At 35.0% G+C, this 20,741-nt stretch overlaps 1 protein-coding gene across 1 annotated transcript; it reads left to right on the top strand.

Annotated features, from left to right (window-relative positions):
- Positions 1-19,813: 19,813 nt before the first annotated feature.
- LOC124889588 lies at positions 19,814-20,493 on the top strand. Its single transcript, XM_047401549.1, has 3 exons — positions 19,814-19,861; positions 20,062-20,163; positions 20,245-20,493. The coding sequence occupies exons 1-3, from the start codon at positions 19,814-19,816 to the stop codon at positions 20,491-20,493; spliced, it is 399 nt and encodes a 132-aa protein (XP_047257505.1).
- The last annotated feature ends 248 nt before the right edge of the window (positions 20,494-20,741 follow it).

Genomic DNA, 20,741 nt, shown 5'->3' with positions numbered 1-20,741 from the left:
AGTTTGGATTCTGTTTATCCGATATTTTACATATCCATGTTGAAGAAATGTATTGAAGACCATTCATTAGTGTTGCTTGTAGAGGAGGTCAAAGTGACAGACTCCTTATCCTATGAAGAAGAGCCTGTGGCAGTCTTGGATCGCCAAGTTAGAAAACTGAGGAGCAAAGAAATAGCCTCGGTCAAAGTGTTGTGGAAAAATTAGAAAGTTGAAGAAGCAACTTGGGAATCAGAAAATGACATGAGAGATAGATACCCAGACTTATTTAATCTGGTGAATGATGAAATAGAAGGTACAATCATTGTCTTATTTTTTTATGGCCTTGGTGTATCTTAAATTGTGCTTGTCTGTGTTCCGTGTCATCATTCGGGTATGAATGATCCCAAGGGAGGGATAATGTAACACCCCACAAATTGTCCATGCATTAGCTCGTGGTAATATGCTCTTAAAGTTAAATAACTAGAATAGTGTCAAAGAAACTTAGTCTCATTTTTTGCTTCCAAAATGAGTAAAGTTTAAATCATATATAATTTCTCTAATTTCGACTTTTTATCATGTGGAAAATTGAATGATCTTTCCGTGGATATAAGATTCGCCCAAATCCGATACCCAGGCAAGAAGTTATGGCTAATTTAAGTCCTAATCATAAAACACCGTCATTTTGGTGCTTGACGCGTCGCGGAGTGGGCCTATTTAGCTTTTGTCAAATTCCAGTAGCATAGAGCATTTGTGGTGCATCGCACTGAAATTCCAGGTCCCAACCAGTAGGACAACGCGATGGCTCCGTGTCGCGGTGACCTTAAAAATCTCATTCGTCAATTTTCAGTGAGCCACCGAGATCGTGGCGCGTCGCAGTGGTCCATAAAATTGGGCTTCTATTGATATTTTTATTCCATCTCATTAAGGGTATATTGGATATTTTTCACCCCCCTTATCAGCTTAAGCACGGGATTTTAATCCCAAATGACCTCATTATTAATATTTTCATCAGAAACCATCAAGAACACTCCTTAGGGTTTCAAACAAGAAAACCCAAACAACTCAAGATTCAACAGTGAGTTTTAGAAATTCATTAAAGATTTGGAATCCCCAAGCCATGATCAAAAATCATCCTTTAATTTCCTAAATAGAGGTATGTGGGGTTTATCCAAAAAACTACATGGGTTTATCAATACTAGAACATGATTTAAAGATTATCAAGCATGAATTTTAAAGGGGTTTTGGAACTTATGATTTAAATTTCGCATCTTGGGTGTGTTGATGATATTATTGTTTTGGTCTTTAGGCCTTTCCCCCTTAAATTGATTTAAACTTATATGAATATGTATGATGTTGAAGATTTGATTGAGAGCATTATTATTGAAACCCCTCTGTTTGATGATTTAGAGTTGATGAACTTGTTGGGAATGATTTGAGATGCTTGTTTAATGTTTTGAAGGGGATCTTTTCAATATTCAAGTATTTAACATGATTTTTATGATGATGGGAGGGAGTTTCTTGTTATGATTTCATCATTATCTTAAAAAAAAAAAAGAATTGCCTATGATTGATATCTTTGACATGACCACCTTGTGTATTTGAAATGGTGAAAAAGAGAGTTTCTTGCATATGTTTACATGAGCTTTAAGAAAGAGCTTCTCGAAATGATTTATTGATATAGTGGTCCCAGATTTATGTTTTGAAATAGAGATTATTATATGCTAATAATGCCTGAGATGTGACTTGCAAGTTAATGGTATAACGATACCATATAAATGTATGTCATAACAAAGTTAGAGTTTTCAAAGTATGTTTTCAGAGAATGCATGTACTAAAGAGTTAAAAATGGGTATAAAAAGAGTTAGGTGGTTGTCTGAAGATGGCTAGAGTTCAAGTAACTCTTAGCCTAAAACTGTGATTTGTCGATCTGGGTATATTATTTTTACGCTGGCGACGACCGTGTGGCGTAGCAGAGTTAGAGAATCCAACCCTTGCGGTACACTTGGGTTGGAGGTTTCCCCCTCCGAGTCAATGGCGGATTCCATATGGCCCGTGAAATTTTAGAGTTGTAGGGTATACCACCTAGCGCAGAAGTAAAATAAAGAATGTCTCAGAGTTCAGATGATTTTCTTTCAGATTCTTTCAGAAATGCCCATGAGATTTCTTACTATATGATATGTTTATGAACTGTTTTTAAATTGCTCTCATATATGTTGAATATAAATTATTATTTTGGATTTGCTCTGCATACCAGTACATCTGTATTAACCCCGTACCTCTCAGGTGCGAAGGCTCAGTCTAAGGGTCTGGCTAATCAGTAGAGTATCCTAGAGAGAAGTGATATGTACAGTGGTGAGACTTCTTTGTTCCAGATGGCCTGCTATTTTAGATTATGTTATACCGTTATTTTGATCTACTGAGGCCTTGTCCCAACTTTCAGATAGTTGTCAGATTTTTATGTAGTAGAGATTTCACAGACTGTTCCAGATGTTATTTAGTTGAGTTCGAATTTCATTCCTTATTGTTAAACTAAATCTAGAGTATGACTATGTTTCTGTATCAGATTATATTTCCACATCTTTTTTTATTATGTGAATATTGTGCATGATTACCAAATAGAGTAGGATGCCTGGGCCTTCATGGTTCGAGATGTCCGTCACGGCCAGGCCCTAGTTCGGGTCATGACAAACTTGGTATCAGAGCACGATTCATGGTCCCGAGGTGTCTGCAAAATTGCATCGGGTAGAATCTTGTTTATGGGTGTGTAGCGCACCACACTTATAAGCAAGAGGCTACTAGGCGTTTAGGAATGTTTTCCCTGTTTGTAATTTAGTTCGTTCTTTGGAGTCTAATCTGTCCTCTAATCTGTGATCTCTTGCATTTCAGCAAAACAATCATGTCTCCCTATCGTACTAACGATCAGAATGCTCAGACAGATGATGTCTGTCCAACTCATGGAATGAGGACCTAAAACAGAGCTCAGACTCTGGAGATTTATACTACTTCGAGAGTCCCACTAACTCAGACTAGCCCACCTAAGGCACCCAGAGCTCCCCAGATAGGGACTAACCACATTCAGCCTCGTGAGAGAGAAGTATCTAATGTATAATTCTGACAGTCCATTCACATGCTTGCAAAGTTAGTAGCCACACAGACTCAACGATCGGAAGATATTGGGTCTACATCTGATATGTCTGAGGCTACAAGAGTGGACCAGTTCATGAGGATGAACCCACCCAAGTTTACTGTTACCAAGGTAGAAGAGGATCCACAGGAGTTTGTGAACGAGATGGAGAAGATCTTTAAGGTGATGCATGTAGATGAGGTAGAGGGGGTTAAGTTAGCAGCTTACCAGCTTAAGGATGCAGCAAACCAATAGTATAACAAGTAGGAAGATTTAAAGTATGAGCATGCCAATCCCATAGTTTGGGCTGAGTTCATGGAAGCGTTCCTCGATCAGTTATTTACTCTCAAGTTGAGGGATGTCAAAGCCGAAGAGTTTATGAATCTAAAGCAGGGAAAGATGAGTGTCCAGGAGTACACTCTGAAGTTCAACCAACTAGCCTGTTATGCTCCAGAGATGACTAGTAACATGAGAGCTTGAATGAGGAAATTTACATTCGGCCTTTTAGATGACTTAGTACTTGAATTTCAAGGAAAAATGTTAAACCGGGCCATGGATTTTGCCAGACTTCCAGTCTACATACAGCAAGTTGAGGAAAAGAAATAGAAGATCTCTAAATCTAGAGAGAAGGACAGACAGGCAAAGAGAGGAAAAATAGTAGACCAGAGCTACAGTCAACAGCAGAGTGGGAATACGGGTAACAAATGGTAGAAGAAGAAGAATTGGGGTAATGCATGCAGCTAGTGCCCTGGTGACCAAACCCCCAGCCAGACAGCGCACTCAAGATTTTTAGCGCCTAGAGGGAACTTTATATCTTATCTCAAAGCTCGTAAACTTATTTCCAAAGGTTGCTTCTACTATCTTATTCGGGTTAAAGATTATAATACCGAAAGTCCTTCTTTTTTGTTTGTTCTGGTAGTAAATGAGTTCTCAGAAGTCTTTCCAGATGATCTCCCGAGAATACCACCTGATAGGGAGATAGATTTTGGCATTGATTTGTTGCCAGATTCTTGTCCCATCTCTATTTTGTCATATAGAATGGCTCTAGCAGAGTTGAAAGAGTTAAAAAGAACAGCTAGTATATCTTCTAGATAAAGGTTTTATCTGTCCTAGTGTTTCTCCCTGGGGTACACCTGTACTCTTCGTGCGGAAGAAAGATGGGTCCCTTCGTTTATGCATAGATTACCGTCAGTTAAATAAGGTCACAATTAAAAATAAATATCCTCTTCCTAGGATTGATGATTTTTTTTACCAGCTTCAGGATGCTAAATATTTTTCAAAGATAGACCTTCATTCGGGATATCATCAGTTGAAGGTTAGGGAGTTAGATATTTCTAAAACATCTTTCCAAACCAGATACGGTCATTGTACATTCTTAGTCATGTCCTTTGGGTTGACTAACGCCCTTGCAGCCTTCATGGATCTTATGAACAGGGTGTTCCATCAGTTTCTAGATCTGTTTGTTATAGTTTTCATTGATGATATTCTGATTTATTCCAAGAGCGAGGAGGACCATACCAATCACCTCTGAATCATCCTTCAGACTCTCAAAGATCATGAGTTGTATACGAAATTTTCCAAGTGCGAATTCTGGCTTAATGCTATTGCTTTCTTGGGGCATATCGTGTCTAGTAATGGGATTAAGGTTGATCCCCATAAGATTGAGGCAGTGAGAAAATGGCCCATACCCATGACTCAACCGATATTCGGAGCTTCTTGGGTTTGGCAGGGTATTACAGAAGATTTGTAAAGAGTTTTTCTTCTATAGCTGCAGCACTTACTAAGTTGACTCAGAAAAAGGTAAAGTTCGTATGGTCTGACTCCTGTGAGAATAGTTTTGAGAAGTTAAAAGATAGGTTAACAACTACTCCTATTTTGACTCTTTTGAAAGGTACGAAAGGGTTTGTTGTTACTGCGATGCATCCCGTGTGGGACTTGGGTGTATACTTATGCAAGACGGTAAGGTGGTGGCTTATGCATCCAGGCAATTGAAGGTGCATGAGAGAAATTACCCCACCCATGACTTGGAGTTAGCGGCTATGGTGTTTGCACTTAAAATCTGGCGGCATTATCTTTATGGGGTGTATGTTGATATTTTCACTAACCATAAGAGTTTACAGTATGTTTCTTGCAGAAATAATTGAACCTCAGGCAACGGCACTGGATAGAATTTCTAAAAGATTATGACATAAGCCTGCACTTCATTCGGGCAAGGCAAATGTGGTAGCCGACGCCCTTAGCAGGTTGTCTATGGGCAGTCTTTCTCATGTTGAAGAAGGAAAAAGAGAGATGGTGAAGGATATTCACCGACTAGCAAATCTTAGAGTGCGACCCTTAGATTCTAAAAATGGAGGGGTAGTTGTTCACGAGATAGCTAAATCATCCCTTTGTACAGAAGTTAAAGAGAACCAGATCGAACATCCCATCTTAATGCAGATCAAGAAAGATGTGGGTCAACAGAAGGTGATGTCCTTTGAAATTGGTGGTGATGGTATTTTAAGATATCAGGGTAGATTGTGTGTGCCAGATGTAGATGGTTTGCAGAAGAGAATCCTTGAGGAATCTCACACTTCGAGGTATATTGTTCACCCAGGCTCTACCGAGATGTATCATGATTTGAAAACTATTTATTGGTGGAATAATATGAAGTGCCATGTGGCTAACTATGTCGCCAAGTGTTTGAACTGTCAACAAGTTAAGGTAGAACATATGAGGCCTGGTGGTACTTCCCAAGAGATTGCCTTGCCCTTATAGAAATGGGAAATGATCAATATGGATTTCATTACGGGACTTCCGAGGTCCCGAAACCAGTATGATTCTATTTAGGTGATTATTGACAGGCTGACCAAGTCAACACATTTTCTGCCTGTGAGGACGAACTATTCAGGAGATGATTATGCCAAGCTTTACATTGAGGAGATAGTCTGTTTTCATGGGGCACCTGTATCCATTACACAATTCTTTCACAATTTTGGAGGTCTTTTTAGAGGGGTTTAGGTACCCAAGTGAACCTGAGTACTTCTTTCCACCCTTAGACTGATGGGCAACCTAAGCGCACCATTCAAACCCTTGAGGATATGCTGAGGGCCTATGTATTTGACTTCAAAGGTGGCTGGGTAGATCACTTGCCATTAATAGAGTTCGCTTATAATAATAGCTACCATGCCAGTATTAAGATGGCTCCATTTGAAGCTTTGTATGGAAGAAGATATAGATCACTGGTAGGGTGGTATGAAGTGGGTGAGACTCAGTTGTTAGGGCTTGATCTTGTTCATCAGGCGGTGAAGGACGTGAAAATTATTAGAGAATGACTTAAAATAGCCCAGAGTAGACAAAAATCCTACTCCGATATTAGGAGAAGAGACTTAGAGTTTGAGGTTGGTGATTGGGTGTTCCTCAAAGTCTCTCCTATGAAAGGAGTTATGCGATTCGGGAAGAAAGGTAAGCTGAGTCCTCGCTATATAGGGCCATACCAGATTTTGAGAAGGATAGGTGGAGTTGCATACGAGTTAGAGTTTCCTGTAAGTTTGGATTTTGTTTATCCGATATTTCACATATCCATGTTGAAGAAATGTATTGAAGACCATTCATTAGTGTTGCTTGTAGAGGAGGTCAAAGTGACAGACTCCTTATCCTATGAAGAAGAGCCCGTGGCAGTCTTGGATCGCCAAGTTAGAAAACTGAGGAGCAAAGACATAGCCTCGGTCAAAGAGTTGTGGAAAAATTAGAAAGTTGAAGAAGCAACTTGGGAATCAGAAAATGACATGAGAGATAGATACCTAGACTTATTTAATCCGGTGAATGATGAAATAGAAGGTACAATCATTGTCTTATTCTTTTATGGCCTTGGTGTATCTTAAATTGTGCTTGTCTGTGTTCCGTATCATCATTCGGGGATGAATGATCCCAAGGGAGGGATAATGTAACACCCCACAAATCGTCCATGCGTTAGCTCGTGGTAATATGCTCTTAGAGTTAAATGACTAGAATAGTGTCAAAGAAACTTAGTCTCATTTTTCGCTTCCAAAATGAGTAAAGTTTAAATCATATATAATTTCTCTAATTTTAACTTTTTATCATGTGGAAAATTGAATGATCTTTCCGTGGATATAAGATTCGTCCAAATTCGATACCCGGGCAAGAAGTTATGGGTAATTTAAGTCCTAATCATAAAACACTGTCATTTTGGTGCTTGACGCATTGCGGAGTGGGCCTATTTAGCTATTGTCAAATTCCAGTAGCATAGCGCATTTGTGGCGCATCGCACTAAAATTCCAGGTCCCAACCAGTAGGACAACGCGATGGCTCCGCGTCGCGGTGACCTTAAAAATCTCATTCGTCAATTTCCAGTGAGCCACCGCGATCGTGGTGTGTCGCAGTGGTCCATAAAATTGGGCTTCCATTGATATTTTTATTCCATCTCATTAAGGGTATATTGGATATTTTTCACCCCCCCTTATCAGCTTAAGCACGGGATTTTAATCTCAAACGACCTCATTATTAATATTTTCATCAGAAACCATCAAGAATACTCCTTAGGGTTTCAAACAAGAAAACCCAAACAACTCAAGATTCAACCGTGAGTTTTAGAAATTGATTGAAGATTTGAAATCCCCAAGTCGTGATCAAAAATCATCCTTTAATTTCCTAAATAGAGGTATGTGGGGTTTATCCAAAAAACTACATGGGTTTATCAACACTAGAACATGATTTAAAGATTATCAAGCATGAATTTTAAAGGGGTTTTGGAACTTATGATTTAAATTTTGCATCTTGGGTGTGTTGATGATATTATTGTTTTGGTCTTTAGGCCTTTCCCCCTTAAACTGATTTAAACTTATATGAATATGTATGATGTTGAAGATTTGATTGAGAGCATTATTATTGAAACCCTTCTGTTTGATGATTTAGAGTTGATGAACTTGTTAGGAATGATTTGAGATGCTTGTTTAATGTTTTGAAGGGGATCTTTTCAATATTCAAGTATTTAACATGATTTTTGTGATGATGGGAGGGAGTTTCTTGTTATGATTTCATCATTATCTTAAAAAAAAAAAAAGAATTGCCTATGATTGATATCTTTGACATGACCACCTTGTGTATTTGAAATGGTGAAAAAAAGAGTTTCTTGCATATGTTTACATGAGCTTTAAGAAAGAGTTTCTTGAAATGATTTATTGATATGGTGGTCCCAGATTTACGTTTTGAAATAGAGATTATTGCATACTAATAATGGCTCAGAGATGTGACTTGCAAGTCAACGGTATGACGATACCATATAAATGTATGCCATAACAGAGTTAGAGTTTTCAGAGTATGTTTTTAGAGAATGCATGTCTTAAAGAGTTAAAAATGGGTATAAAAAAAGTTAGGTGGTTGCCTGAAGAGGGCTAGAGTTCAAGTAACTCTTAGCCTAAAACCTTGATTTGCCGATTCGAGTATATTATTTTTACGCTGGCGACGGCCGTGTGGCGTAGCAGAGTCAGAGACTCCAACCCTTGCGGCACACTTGGGTTGGAGGCTTCCCCGCCGAGTCAATGGAGGATTCCATATGGCCCATGGAATTTCAGAGTTGTAGAGTATACCACCTAGCGCAGAAGTAAAACAAACAATGTCTCAGAGTTCAGATGATTTTCTTTCAGAGTCTTTCAGAAATGCCCATGAGATTTCTTACTATATGATATGTTTATGAACTATTTTTAAATTGCTCTCATATATGTTGAATATAAATTATTATTTTGGATTTACTCTGCGTACCAGTACATCTGTATTGACCCCCTACCTCCCAGGTTCGAAGGCTCAGTCTAAGGGTTCAGCTAATCAGTAGAGTATCCCAGAGAGAAGTGATTTGTGCAGTGGTGAGCCTTCTTTGTTCCAGAAGTCCTGTTATTTTAGATTATGTTATTCCGTTGTTTTGTTCTACTGGGGGCCTTGTCCCAACTTTCAGATAGTTGTCAGATTTTTATGTAGTAGAGATTTCGCAGACTGTTCCAGATGTTGTTTAGTTGAGTTCGGATTTCATTCCTTATTGTTAAACTAAATCCAGAGTACGACCATGTTTCCGTATCAGATTATATTTCCGCATCTCCTTTTATTATGTTAATATTGTGCATGATTACCAGATAGAGTAGGACGTCCGGGCCTTCATGATTCAGGATGTCCGTCACGGTCAGGCCCTAGTTCGGGTCGTGACATGAATAGCCAGTAGAAATCCATGCCTATTATGTGAAAAACTTAATAGGTCCGAGTCAAAATAGCAAAGATTCGAAGCACTTCCTTTTACACTATTTTGGAAAGACAAGTATTTAAACATATGAATTTGTAAAATGTTGGATTTTCAATTCTAGTAGGAAAGGAAGAGAAATGGACATTCTATTTAAGGTGACTAAACAAAATTTCATACTCAATCTCATAAATACATATAGAATTTTGAGAAAGTCGTATTTGATGAAAGTCATATGTAAGATTTGGAGGGAGATCTTTTATATCTTTCTATATCCACCCTAGCTAATAGGCAAAAATACAAATACATGTTGATAAAGAGAAAAGAGAGATGTAAGGAGATGCAGGTGCAAATGCAGATAAAGGCAACATTTTGGTTTCTTCATCATGACTTGTTACTAGTCTTCATTAATTCCCCTAGTTCTTCTTTTGCATTTTATTATATAAAGAAGCTAGTGTAATTTTTCTTGTCCTTTTCACTGTTCATTTCCAGTTGTCTTTTTAAATAGCAAGTGTACACGCTAGAGCTTTTCAAAAATATCTCAGGAATTAAACATTGTTTTATATTGTATTGAAACACAAACAAATCTTTTTATAATGGTTTAGTTTATCCGGATATTTTTTAGTTGTTATAGTCATAAGATGTTGTATAAAATATATAATATAGTAAAATATGAAAATCGGTTTCGAATCAAACTTCATTATTATAATGAATGTTGTTATAGAGATGTCTAACGGTATGTGTAGTCAGCTCATTTCTCTTTTTTTGTTTGGATAACAAAAGGGTCATTCAATATGGATTGCAAGTTCATTGATGCACCTCAAGAGGTAGCAGATGTGGAAGTGAGGATTGATACATGAGTCATTTTCAAGAGATGAAGCTTCAAGTATCTTGGGTGTATAATCTAAGAAAATGGGGGAGATCGACGAGGAAGACACGTATTATATTGGAGCGAGGTGGATGAAATGGAGCTTCGCATCTGGTGTAGCTATGTGATAGAAAGGATAGGAATGTATCGCTGAAACATAAAAGGTATCTTATGTTCTGGTTAGACTAGCTTTGTTGTATGAGAGTGAATGTTGGTCACTTAAGAACTTCGACCTTCAAAAGATAAATATAGCAGAAATGAGGATGCTTAGGTGGATATATGGGTATAACAGGAGATACAGATTAAAAACAAAGATATACATAACAAAGTATGAGTGGCTCTAATGGTACGGTGGACAAGATGCGAGAATATATAGTGGTTGACAGAGGCGGAGCCAACCCTCTTTAGGGGGTTCGTTCGATCTTCCTTCGACGGAAAAATATACTATTTATACATAATTAAAATTATTTTTTATGTGGTTATAGTAGGTGTTGGACCCCCTTCGACTTAGTTTTCTTTGAATATTGAACCCCCTTACTTGAAATCCTAGCTCCACCTCTGGACTGGTTGAGATGGTTCTTATATGTAAAGAGAAGGAACATAGATGCCCCGGTGAAGAGATATGAGAGGCTGACAGTGACGTCTATTTAGAGGAAGCAACAGACCGAAAAAGAATTGAGGAGATCATGGATTAGACATTACATGATACATTTTCAGCTCACTGAGGATTTCGTTCTAAATAGGAGAGTATGGAGGTTAAATATTAAGATAGACAATTAGTAGATAGTCGAGTGACTTATCCCCGCCCAGTGGTTGAGCACGGTTCTAGACTGGAGCATCTATATATTTGCTCCCTTACCAGTTTAAATTTGTCCTTCTTCCAGTCATATTGGATCCCGAGTACCTTTATGATTAAAAAGGCCTCTCCTTTTAATGAAAATTATGAGGAGTATTTTTAATGCGAAAACTAACGTTAAGAACAATTATGGCCTGATATATGAAAGGAGGGCAAAGTCAAGTCATCTGTAATACGTTAAAAGAGCATTTTTTAGCCCGAGAACCAACATTAATGATAATTAAGATCCCATATAATAAGAAGGATTAAGATTAAATCATTTTTAATAATGTGTATATTTGAGAAAAAGGTATCACGTGATAAAAGCTTGTCCAAAAGTAGGGAATTAGGTCAAAATATAATGGGTGGAGGACATATGTGGAGAGCAATTACTACTACTATACTAATTTATTTACTAATCCAAAAATAAAATAACCACAATAAAGAAAAAAAGCATTTTTCTTGATGATGTTTGAAAAAGTAAAAGTGTTATTTGTCCTTTTCTCTTTATTTCAAAGGGTTTAAAAATACGGACAGACTCATGTGTAATTTTATGATATTTTGATACTTATAAAATTTGTCGTAGATTAAATATATTTATATATAAAAATATATAAAAATAAAAATAAAATTTAAAAAATTATTCTTAAAATCAAGAAAATAGCCAAATGTTTTGAATGTTCAAACTTTTTCAGACGAAGTCGATCCTTAAATCAAAATTCGTCCTATTGGGATTTTCGTTTTTATCTTCATGGTCAACAAATACCTAAGGTACCTAAGTTACCAATGTGATATATGACGTGTCCTCCCCGTGGCATTTAGTGATTTAGCTAACCACATCTCGGCACGTGGAGCTACTTACTGCCTTCCCTCGTGGCTTATTAATCATCTCCTTTTCTTTTCTTGCCTCTTGCTTTTTCGGTTTTTTTGGTTTGGAGGCCCAACTTCAATTCAATGGAGCTAAAGCATAAAGGCTCTAATAATAACGATAACAACTTCGGCCTGATTTTACGAGAGGTCCGGAAAAAATAAAGTAACTATTTGATCATGAGTATTTGTTTATTTTTTAAAAAAAATTATTTTATTATAGTGAAAAATGTGAAAATCACAGTGTTTAACCATGTAAAATTCAAATACAATTTGAAATTATATTTCACAAAAAAAATAAGAAAAACTTATTTTCGCTTTTTTCACTCCTACTTCTTATTCATGACCAAACACAACTCCAACTCCAGCTTTAATTCCAACTCCGAAAAATTATATTTTCATGACCAAACGGGGCCAACGTATATGTACGTTTAGTTCTTATCTCGTGAAGATAATGATGTTATTTTCCAAAGATTGTCGGCTCAAATACAAGTGAAGGATTTGCACAAATAATGATTTTAGAGTTTCATTTAGGTTTTTATTTTATTTTAAAAAAAATTACAATAAGATTAATGATAAACTTTACATAGTAAGATTCTAATGAATTATCAAGATTTCAGGTTTACTGGCAAGATATGTCTTCTTATCATATGATTTCTGATTAAATCGTGATGAATCACTAAAGTTTTAAAACATGACTCATCACAAATTTTGATAGATTATCTAAATCTTTTTTATCGAAATACTAAATTAGGAATCTATAATTCAAAATTTCATATGCTTTACTTTTGTATTTTTTGTATTAAATTACATTCCATATTAATTGTTGATGATGATGGTATTACAAATGTTTGTTATTGAATTCATGAGAATTAAATATCAACTGGTATATCTATATCTATAATTTATATATATATATATATATATAATCTATATCTATCTATAATCTATAATTTATAATCTGTAATATATTAAAAGTGTAAATGGTCTTAGAAATGTCGTTTGAACTTTTTGCCCTTCATTAAAAGTCTTTGCTTTAGACAAAATCGTCTTTTCACTATTTTTCCTAATATTTAATATTTAAGAGTTGAAAATTAATTAAATCTATTTACGATAAAAATTTTCCTTATTAGAAGTCATCAGAAATACAATTAATACTTTTTCCATTAGTTTAAGAATTCTAAATCAACTATATTTACTTTTAAGAAGATTTGAAAAATCTAGAAATAAATATAAAAGCGTTAGAGTAAGAAAAATCTAAGAAATACCAAATTTGTAAAAGTTTTAAATACGTAATAAGGATGTAATAACTTTGTAAAGATTTGACTTTAAAAACAAGGAAAGATTTTAAATATAGACGAAAAAGAAAAATAATCGTACCACAAATATTAGCTTCTGACAGGAAGGGAAAGAGGTACTATATGACAAATGTCAAAGTGACGATTTAAAATATATGTGTTTGTACTAAAAAATATGTTTATGTTTACATTATTATATTAAAGTATGAAAAATCTTTAAAAAGTAATTTAAACTTTTACACTTTATTAAAAAACTCTGAAACAGATAAAATTATTTAATTTTAAATAATTAAATATTAGACATGCGAGGCACGTGCGACTAAACTACTATTATTCAAAGAGATAGAGCCATATTCTTGAGAGAGAGAAAAGTGTGTGTTGCTAAAAGGCCCAACGAGGACATTTAATTTGGAAAAAATGTTCTAATACCACCTTGAACTATACGCGAAAAGGTTGAGACACACCCGAACTTTAGGAGGGTCCTATTACCTCTCTGGATTAATTAAAATCGTATTTTTGACAACCTTAGTGCCACATGGCACACACGTGTGACTACGTGGACCCTTCAGTGTGTTGTGCTACGTAGGCACTAAGGTTGTCAAAAATACAGTTTTAATTAGTCCAGTGGGGTAATAGGACCCTTCTAAAGCTTAAGTGTATCTCAGCCTTTCACGTATAGTTCAAAGTGGTAATAGAGTATTTTCTCTTTAATTTATAGATTTTTGCCATGTCCTTTGAAGATAGATGCCAAAACCAAGTTGGCTTGTAAATTAGGCCCTCTATATTCACACTCTTCCTCTACCTCGTACATGTTAGAAAATAATTTTTAAAAAAATGAAGAAAATGTCTGTTTTCTCCCTAAGCTATAAACGAAATTGCTATGACACACCTAAACTTTAGGAGGGTCCTATTACCCCCTGAACTAATTAAAATCATATTTTTCGTAATCTTAGTGCCTACGTGGCACATACATGTGCCTACGTGGATCTTCAATGTGTTGATTCACTGATGTGCCACGTAGGCACTAAGATTGTCAAAAATATGATTTTAATTAGTCCCGGAGTAATAGGACCCTTCTAAAGTTCGGGTGTGTCTCAGCAATTTTGTGTATAGTTCAGGATGAAAACAACGCATTTTCCCCAAAAAAAAGAGAGAGGGATAATTTGGTGCAATAAATTCGGCTTCAAGAAAGAATCGAATTGTAAGAGTTTTTTGCACACAATCTTAGCTCACATCTCTATAAGAAATTGTTTTTGTAGCTCATATTCATAACCTTTTGATCATATAATGACAACCTTATTAATTATGTCAAGAATCTCTTCAAAATAATGATAAAATGAAAATGATATCAAGAATAAAAGTTTGGACACTTTCTAAACCAAATACATAAAATAGAGGGAAAATTAACTATATAAACTTATTAGATTAGTTATTACAAGTTATAGCAAAACTTTTAAGTTTTCAAGTTATAGCAACTTTCATTTAAAAAAATACATAAAAAAAGATTTTTTTGTTTTGTTGAAAATACAAAAAAGTAATTAATGAAAAAGGAAAATTAAGATTTAATACAATTAATATACAATTTACCTTCCTTAAATATTGTCACGACCCAAAAACGAGGGTCATGATGGCAATTGTCGCGGCATATCTTGGCAAGTAAGCCTATCACCCAAACTGATACAAATAGAGAAAAATACAGAAATACCCCAAGGTAAGGCTTCTAGAATGAAGCCGAACCATATAAATAATTATAACAATGCAGAAAAAACTTATCCAAAATGTCAATCATGCCCAAAACCAGGTGTCAATAGTGTAAGAACTGCTAATACAATCCAAGAGTCAAATACATCAAAAAACAACCACAAAGGAATAATAACTGTCTCCGAATACTAATAAAGACATAACTAGTATAGAAAGAGGTGAACTTCAAACGCATGAATGTCCAACTGCTACCTTGGAAGCTCCAATAATCGCCCGAATCAAGTAAGCTGAGGTGCACTCGAGCTAGGACCTGCACCGAAAGGGCACAGTAGGCATGAGTACAGTCCACTTGTACTCAGTAGGTATCATAGGCTGTCCAAGAAAAGTGGTAAATAAAGCATACAAAATATACACTAAGGGCACGTCACCTGCAATCAGAAAATGTCCCAAAATGATAGCCCACACCGCTTGCACTAACACTTCTAGTATATCTCACATATATTACAAAAACACACCAAGATACGAAACATAAGTATACATTATGTCACATATAATAGAACAAGAGAGAACATGTAGATTCAAGATCATCAAATACAAGTAAAGGAAAGTAAGACAAACACATAGATGACAAGTCAATAAGGCAATACAACACAATATAAACACAATAAAGTAAGTGCAATGTATATGATAATGATGATGAAGATGATGATGATGATGATGATGATGATGATGATGATGATGATGATATGATGATGCACGAGGTTGTCGCACAACCTCTGGGATCGTCGCACAATTCTCGTATACACCTACGAAGTTAAAGCTTCATGAAGTAGGACCCATGGGGGTTCATTAACCCATATACAGTCCACATATCTCATATCTCTTTTCCGACATAGCCCTCAAAGAGGGTTTTATAAGGTGTTACAATATTTTTAAAAAGGTGTTGCCAGTGTTTCTCAGATGTTGCCACGGTGGTACCAATATTTCATGAACGAGTATGATATGAAGATGTAATGCTCACAACCAATCACAATAAGTATTTCCACAATCAACCACATGATATATTTTCACAATCAATCACAATGGTACATTTCCACAACCACATGAGCCAATATTCACTCATTATTTTCATTTCATCCATGAATTTCCACATGTCTCACATGCCAATAAAGTATGAATATAATCATAATACACCAATGGTACCATATTAAACAATACAACACAATTACTCACATGTATTCAAGACTATCAATGTCATATAGGACCCCACACGGTCAAACATACCACATAATATTTCAATTTTGACAATTACATCACATATAGGCCCCCACGGGCATAACACGTAGATAGCTATTTTTCATGATTAGTTACCACCCTTAACATGCACTTTGCTCCATCATTTACTGCCCAGCCCAGTTTGAAGAGTTAAGTCATAACCTATCTCGAAAGTCAAAATCGATCTGCTACACTTGAAATCGCAACCTTACCTTTTACGAACAATCTCGAACTTTACTAGAAACATCAAATATGAAATCTACGCGTCAAAATGAAACTAACAACACTCATATTGACTACTTTTGGTTCGGGATCAAAACGGACCCCCAAAATGAATTTTCAAAAAAGAAGGGAAAAATCGAAACTTTACTTCAAAAATATGTTCCCCATATTTTTAGAAACCTTCAGCTGAAAATTCAAGTTAAATTGAGTCAAAAATAAGGTTCAAATCGGAGAAAAACTATTTTTGAGCTTTACCGGATAAAATATTTGAAATCCAGGTTAAAATCCAGAATCGGAGTTGTTTTGAAGGTTAAATTGATGAAAAACTAGTAATTATAAGATAAAGGTATTATTCAAGTGAAAATGAGCGAAATTTAAATTTAAAATCATACCGAAAATTTTTGGGGTTTTGAGAAATTAATGAAGAAATTACTAAGAAAATGGTGAATTCTTACCTTAAATCTGTAATATAATCAAGAAATAGGTGTTAATCTAACTTCCTAAGCTCTCACAAACTTCACTTTTAAGCTCTCAAAATGTTTAGGGTTTAACTCTCAATAGGCAAGATGAAAAATGAGTAAAATGGGCCAAAAAGGGTGAAAAATATGCTATATATATTGCAGATTTTTCTGCAATGACTGTGCATATGAGCTCATGGAAGAGGAATCAAAAGGAGACTATTTTTTTCTAAGTCGAAATGGATCTCGACGGGGTGCTCGGTATTCGTTCGGAGTCTGATTTATGCAAAAGAACTATGCAATCACACTAAATTCGACGTTTTGGATGCAATGGCTCTATTAGATTTTTCAGAAAAATTCATTTTCACAAAATTGACCCCCGAAACCCGAAATTACAATTTTCTAAATCGAGGGTCAAAATGAGATTTAAAAGCTATAAAATCATACCAAATATGCTAACACACTAAAATTGACATTTCGGATCTGCTGACAAAGTCAAATTTTCCATCCGAGATCGTTTCGATCAAATGTGGGTCACACACCTATATTTCCAATTTTCCAACTTTTCGATCAATAGGTCGAAATGAGTTTGGCTGCACTGGGACCCGAACCAAAGGTCTACCTAGCCTAAAATCGATATTCCGAAGCTGCTGACGTAGTCCGTTCGGTCATCCATTGTACGGATTAAAATATATCCACATTAGTTCGAAATAAGGCTCTCAAAGCCATCAAAAACCACAATATTGCATAAATGTTACCAAAATGCATCAAAAATCATGGCAACCACTCTCACACCCCAGAAATACTATAATGTAACAGCAGGAAGGAATAAAATAGTCAAATCACACAAAATTATAAATTTCACATAGTTCATCAAATTTTCAGGTCGTTACACCTTAATTACTGATATTTATCCACCCCCAAATTCCTCTAACCATTGTTTTTCCTCCTATTTTAATACTTGCATTAAGAGTTTCAATCTTCATACACTACATTCCTCTTTGTACACGATTAATTTATAGCAGTAAACAAAAAATCTTAATTTTGGCGTGTGCAAACAAATTATTGAGGATTATAATTTGAAAGAAAAGTAAAAACAAGTATTTCATTTGATATCAAATATGAATTCTGTTAATTTGTATTCAATCATGATACGTAATGGAGGGACATGGAATTCATCAGATTTGTTAAATTTTCTTATGAAAATGGATATTATCCATTCAAAATGAATTTAAAGATTTATTTTTTTTGTGTTTCTTCAATTCTCTATTGTTACATTGTTGAATTTTGTATGTTTATCAATTGCATAAAAAATTAAATTTGTTGTTTAAACAAGAATATTAAGGAATTTTGGTATTGATGGATTATGTATGATGCAACAACAAAATACAAAGGATTAGTAGAAGCAATCACAACACAGATGATGATAGACACATCTTCAAATAATCTTGAAATAAGATACATAATAAGTGATAGATACCCAACTATGATCATACACAATGACACAAGCGTGCAGGTCTATATGAAACAGAAAAAAACGGATGCTGATTTTTTCTTAAAATATTCTTTGTACGTTACAACTTTGGATAAATCAGATGATCTAATTTACCAAACTGAAGGAGCAATTGTTTGTGTTGGGCAACAGAGTTCTAATGAAAAAATAAAGAACGGAGAAAGTTATTTTCAAAAAAATGTGTTCATTTGATCGGGATAAGTTCAGATTTTTAAATAGTTGAAGAAGAACGTGTGGATATAATTTGTGATGTAACCTATATCAACATAGCTGTAAAACAGAATTACAAGGATAAACAAACACTGGCTAATGTTACGGAGTTGCACGCATTTGTGAAACAGTTCTCGTATTGAACGGAAAGGTCAAGCGCAAGCAGGTAACAATGATTGTGTTTTTTTAGTGTATTAAATTGGATATTATAGTTGTATGTAAATCGGGTATCTGTTTTTTGACTACTAAATTTTTATTTTTTTAAATTTAACAGCTACTATTTGGTTTGTGTGGTGGAGGACTGTACTTGATTTCTTCGTTCTTCTAGAATTAACAAATCAAAGATTTTTAAGATAAGAAAGTATTGTGACGTTCATACATGCTCAATAAAAGATCAAGTTTATATAAGGCGTCAAGGGATGACAAAAGTGGTAGTCAAACTGATTTTAGGTAATTATGTGGACACCAAAAGAATATACACTCCCAAAGATATTATTTCTGACATGATGAGGGAGCATGAAATTTTACTAAATTATCGTCAGGCATGACGTGCAAAAATCAAAGCAGTTAATATATTGCGCGGTGATTCTACCAAGTCATATCAAAAGATACCGGGTTATTTATATATCTTGAAAAAACATTATCCTAGATCTGTTGTTAGCTGGGAGAAAACTGAAGAAAATAGATTTTTGTATGCTTTTGTTGTATTGGATGCTTCAATTCGGAGATGAAAATATTGCAGGCCAATTATTGTAGCCGATGAAACAGATCTAAAATCACTTTACGGTGGAACTATGCTGACTGCGAGCACGTTGGACCCAGGAGATAATTCTTTTTTTTAAAAAAATTTTTTTAAAATGAAAATCATATTAAAATTTTAAGCGCTGTATAATATTGGTGTGTCATATGTATGTATTTTGTTTGTTTTGCTAAAAAGTAATCAACAAGTATATTATATGAAGTATTTTATGAATGTAGATCATAAACTATACCTTGCTTATGCTGTGATTGATTCACAAAATATTGCATCCTGGACATGATTTTTTGATAAATTTAAGATTGTATTTGGTGAAAGGGAAGGTATGTGTATAATGTCTGATAGAAATGAGAGCATTTGGAAGGCAGCATCAATAGTATATCCCAATCTGTCACATCATGCTTGCATTTGGCATTTGTGGTGCAACATAAAGGTAAACTTTTGTAAAAATCTTGAAGAATTGCATAAACGTTTTTTTTTGCAATGGCAAAGGCATATACTCTGCAACAATTTGAAGAGTTAATGGAAAAGGTGGACCAAATAGATAAGAGAGTTATGGGTATTTATTTTAAATTGGCTACCACAACTGAGTAAGGGTTCAGTGTACTGTCAAACGGACTTGGACGATGACATCAAACATATCGAAATCCATCAACAACACCAATAGAATAGATAGAAGATTACCCGTGGTTTCAACAATAAATTTTATGAGTTTAATGGTTGAATCATAGAGTGCAAAACAGCATGAGGAGGCAACAAACACGTTAACAAAGTTGACAGTCAAATATAATAATATTTTGACAAATAATCATTTGCTTTCTCAGAGAATGATAGTGAGTCCTTTATCCATCCTTTATACATGACTTAAATTTTTTGTTAATTGATTTGTGTTTTAAAGTTGCTTCTGAATGCAGGTAAAAGCATCAAATGAATTCCTGCATACTGTAAGTAACGGAGCAAAAAGATTCATTGTTTGTTTGGGAAGCAGAAAGTGCAGCTGTGGAGAATTTCAATCAGATGAAATACCATACTCTCATGATATGGCTGTTATTACGTATAGAAACCAACATAGCGAGAACTATTACTCACCTTACTACAACAACAAATATTTCAGAGATGTTTATGCCATACCATTTAAACCTCTTCCTTGTGAAAATACATGAAAAATATCATGTGAAGTGTTGAATAAAGTTGTATTGCCACCTGATTCAAAAAGAACTCCCGAAAGATCATTTTATGAAAGATGGAAAGTACCAAATGAAGACAAGTGTAAACTTTCAAAGGTTACATGTAGTAACTATCATCGTGAGGGGCACAATAAAAAGACTTGTCACAAACATGCACCACCTGCTTAAGAGGAAATCTGTGTTTCTTACTTTATTTTGATGTTAATATTTTTTTAAAACGTTTA

The sequence above is a fragment of the Capsicum annuum genome, chromosome 12 (assembly GCF_002878395.1).
Source record: "Capsicum annuum cultivar UCD-10X-F1 chromosome 12, UCD10Xv1.1, whole genome shotgun sequence".
Lineage (NCBI taxonomy): Eukaryota > Viridiplantae > Streptophyta > Magnoliopsida > Solanales > Solanaceae > Capsicum > Capsicum annuum.
The sequence above is the reverse complement of the archived record's forward strand: the minus strand, read 5'-3'. Positions and strand labels throughout refer to the sequence as shown.

Bases quoted from the DNA above. Each gene is read 5' to 3' on its own strand.
- LOC124889588 (XM_047401549.1), top strand. From the start codon at position 19,814: ATGGCAAAGGCATATACTCTGCAACAATTTGAAGAGTTAATGGAAAAG. The intron at 19,862-20,061 runs GTGGACCAAATA...GTTGAATCATAG, and splicing joins TTGAAGAGTTAATGGAAAAG to AGTGCAAAACAGCATGAGGA. The intron at 20,164-20,244 runs GTGAGTCCTTTA...TTCTGAATGCAG, and splicing joins TGCTTTCTCAGAGAATGATA to GTAAAAGCATCAAATGAATT.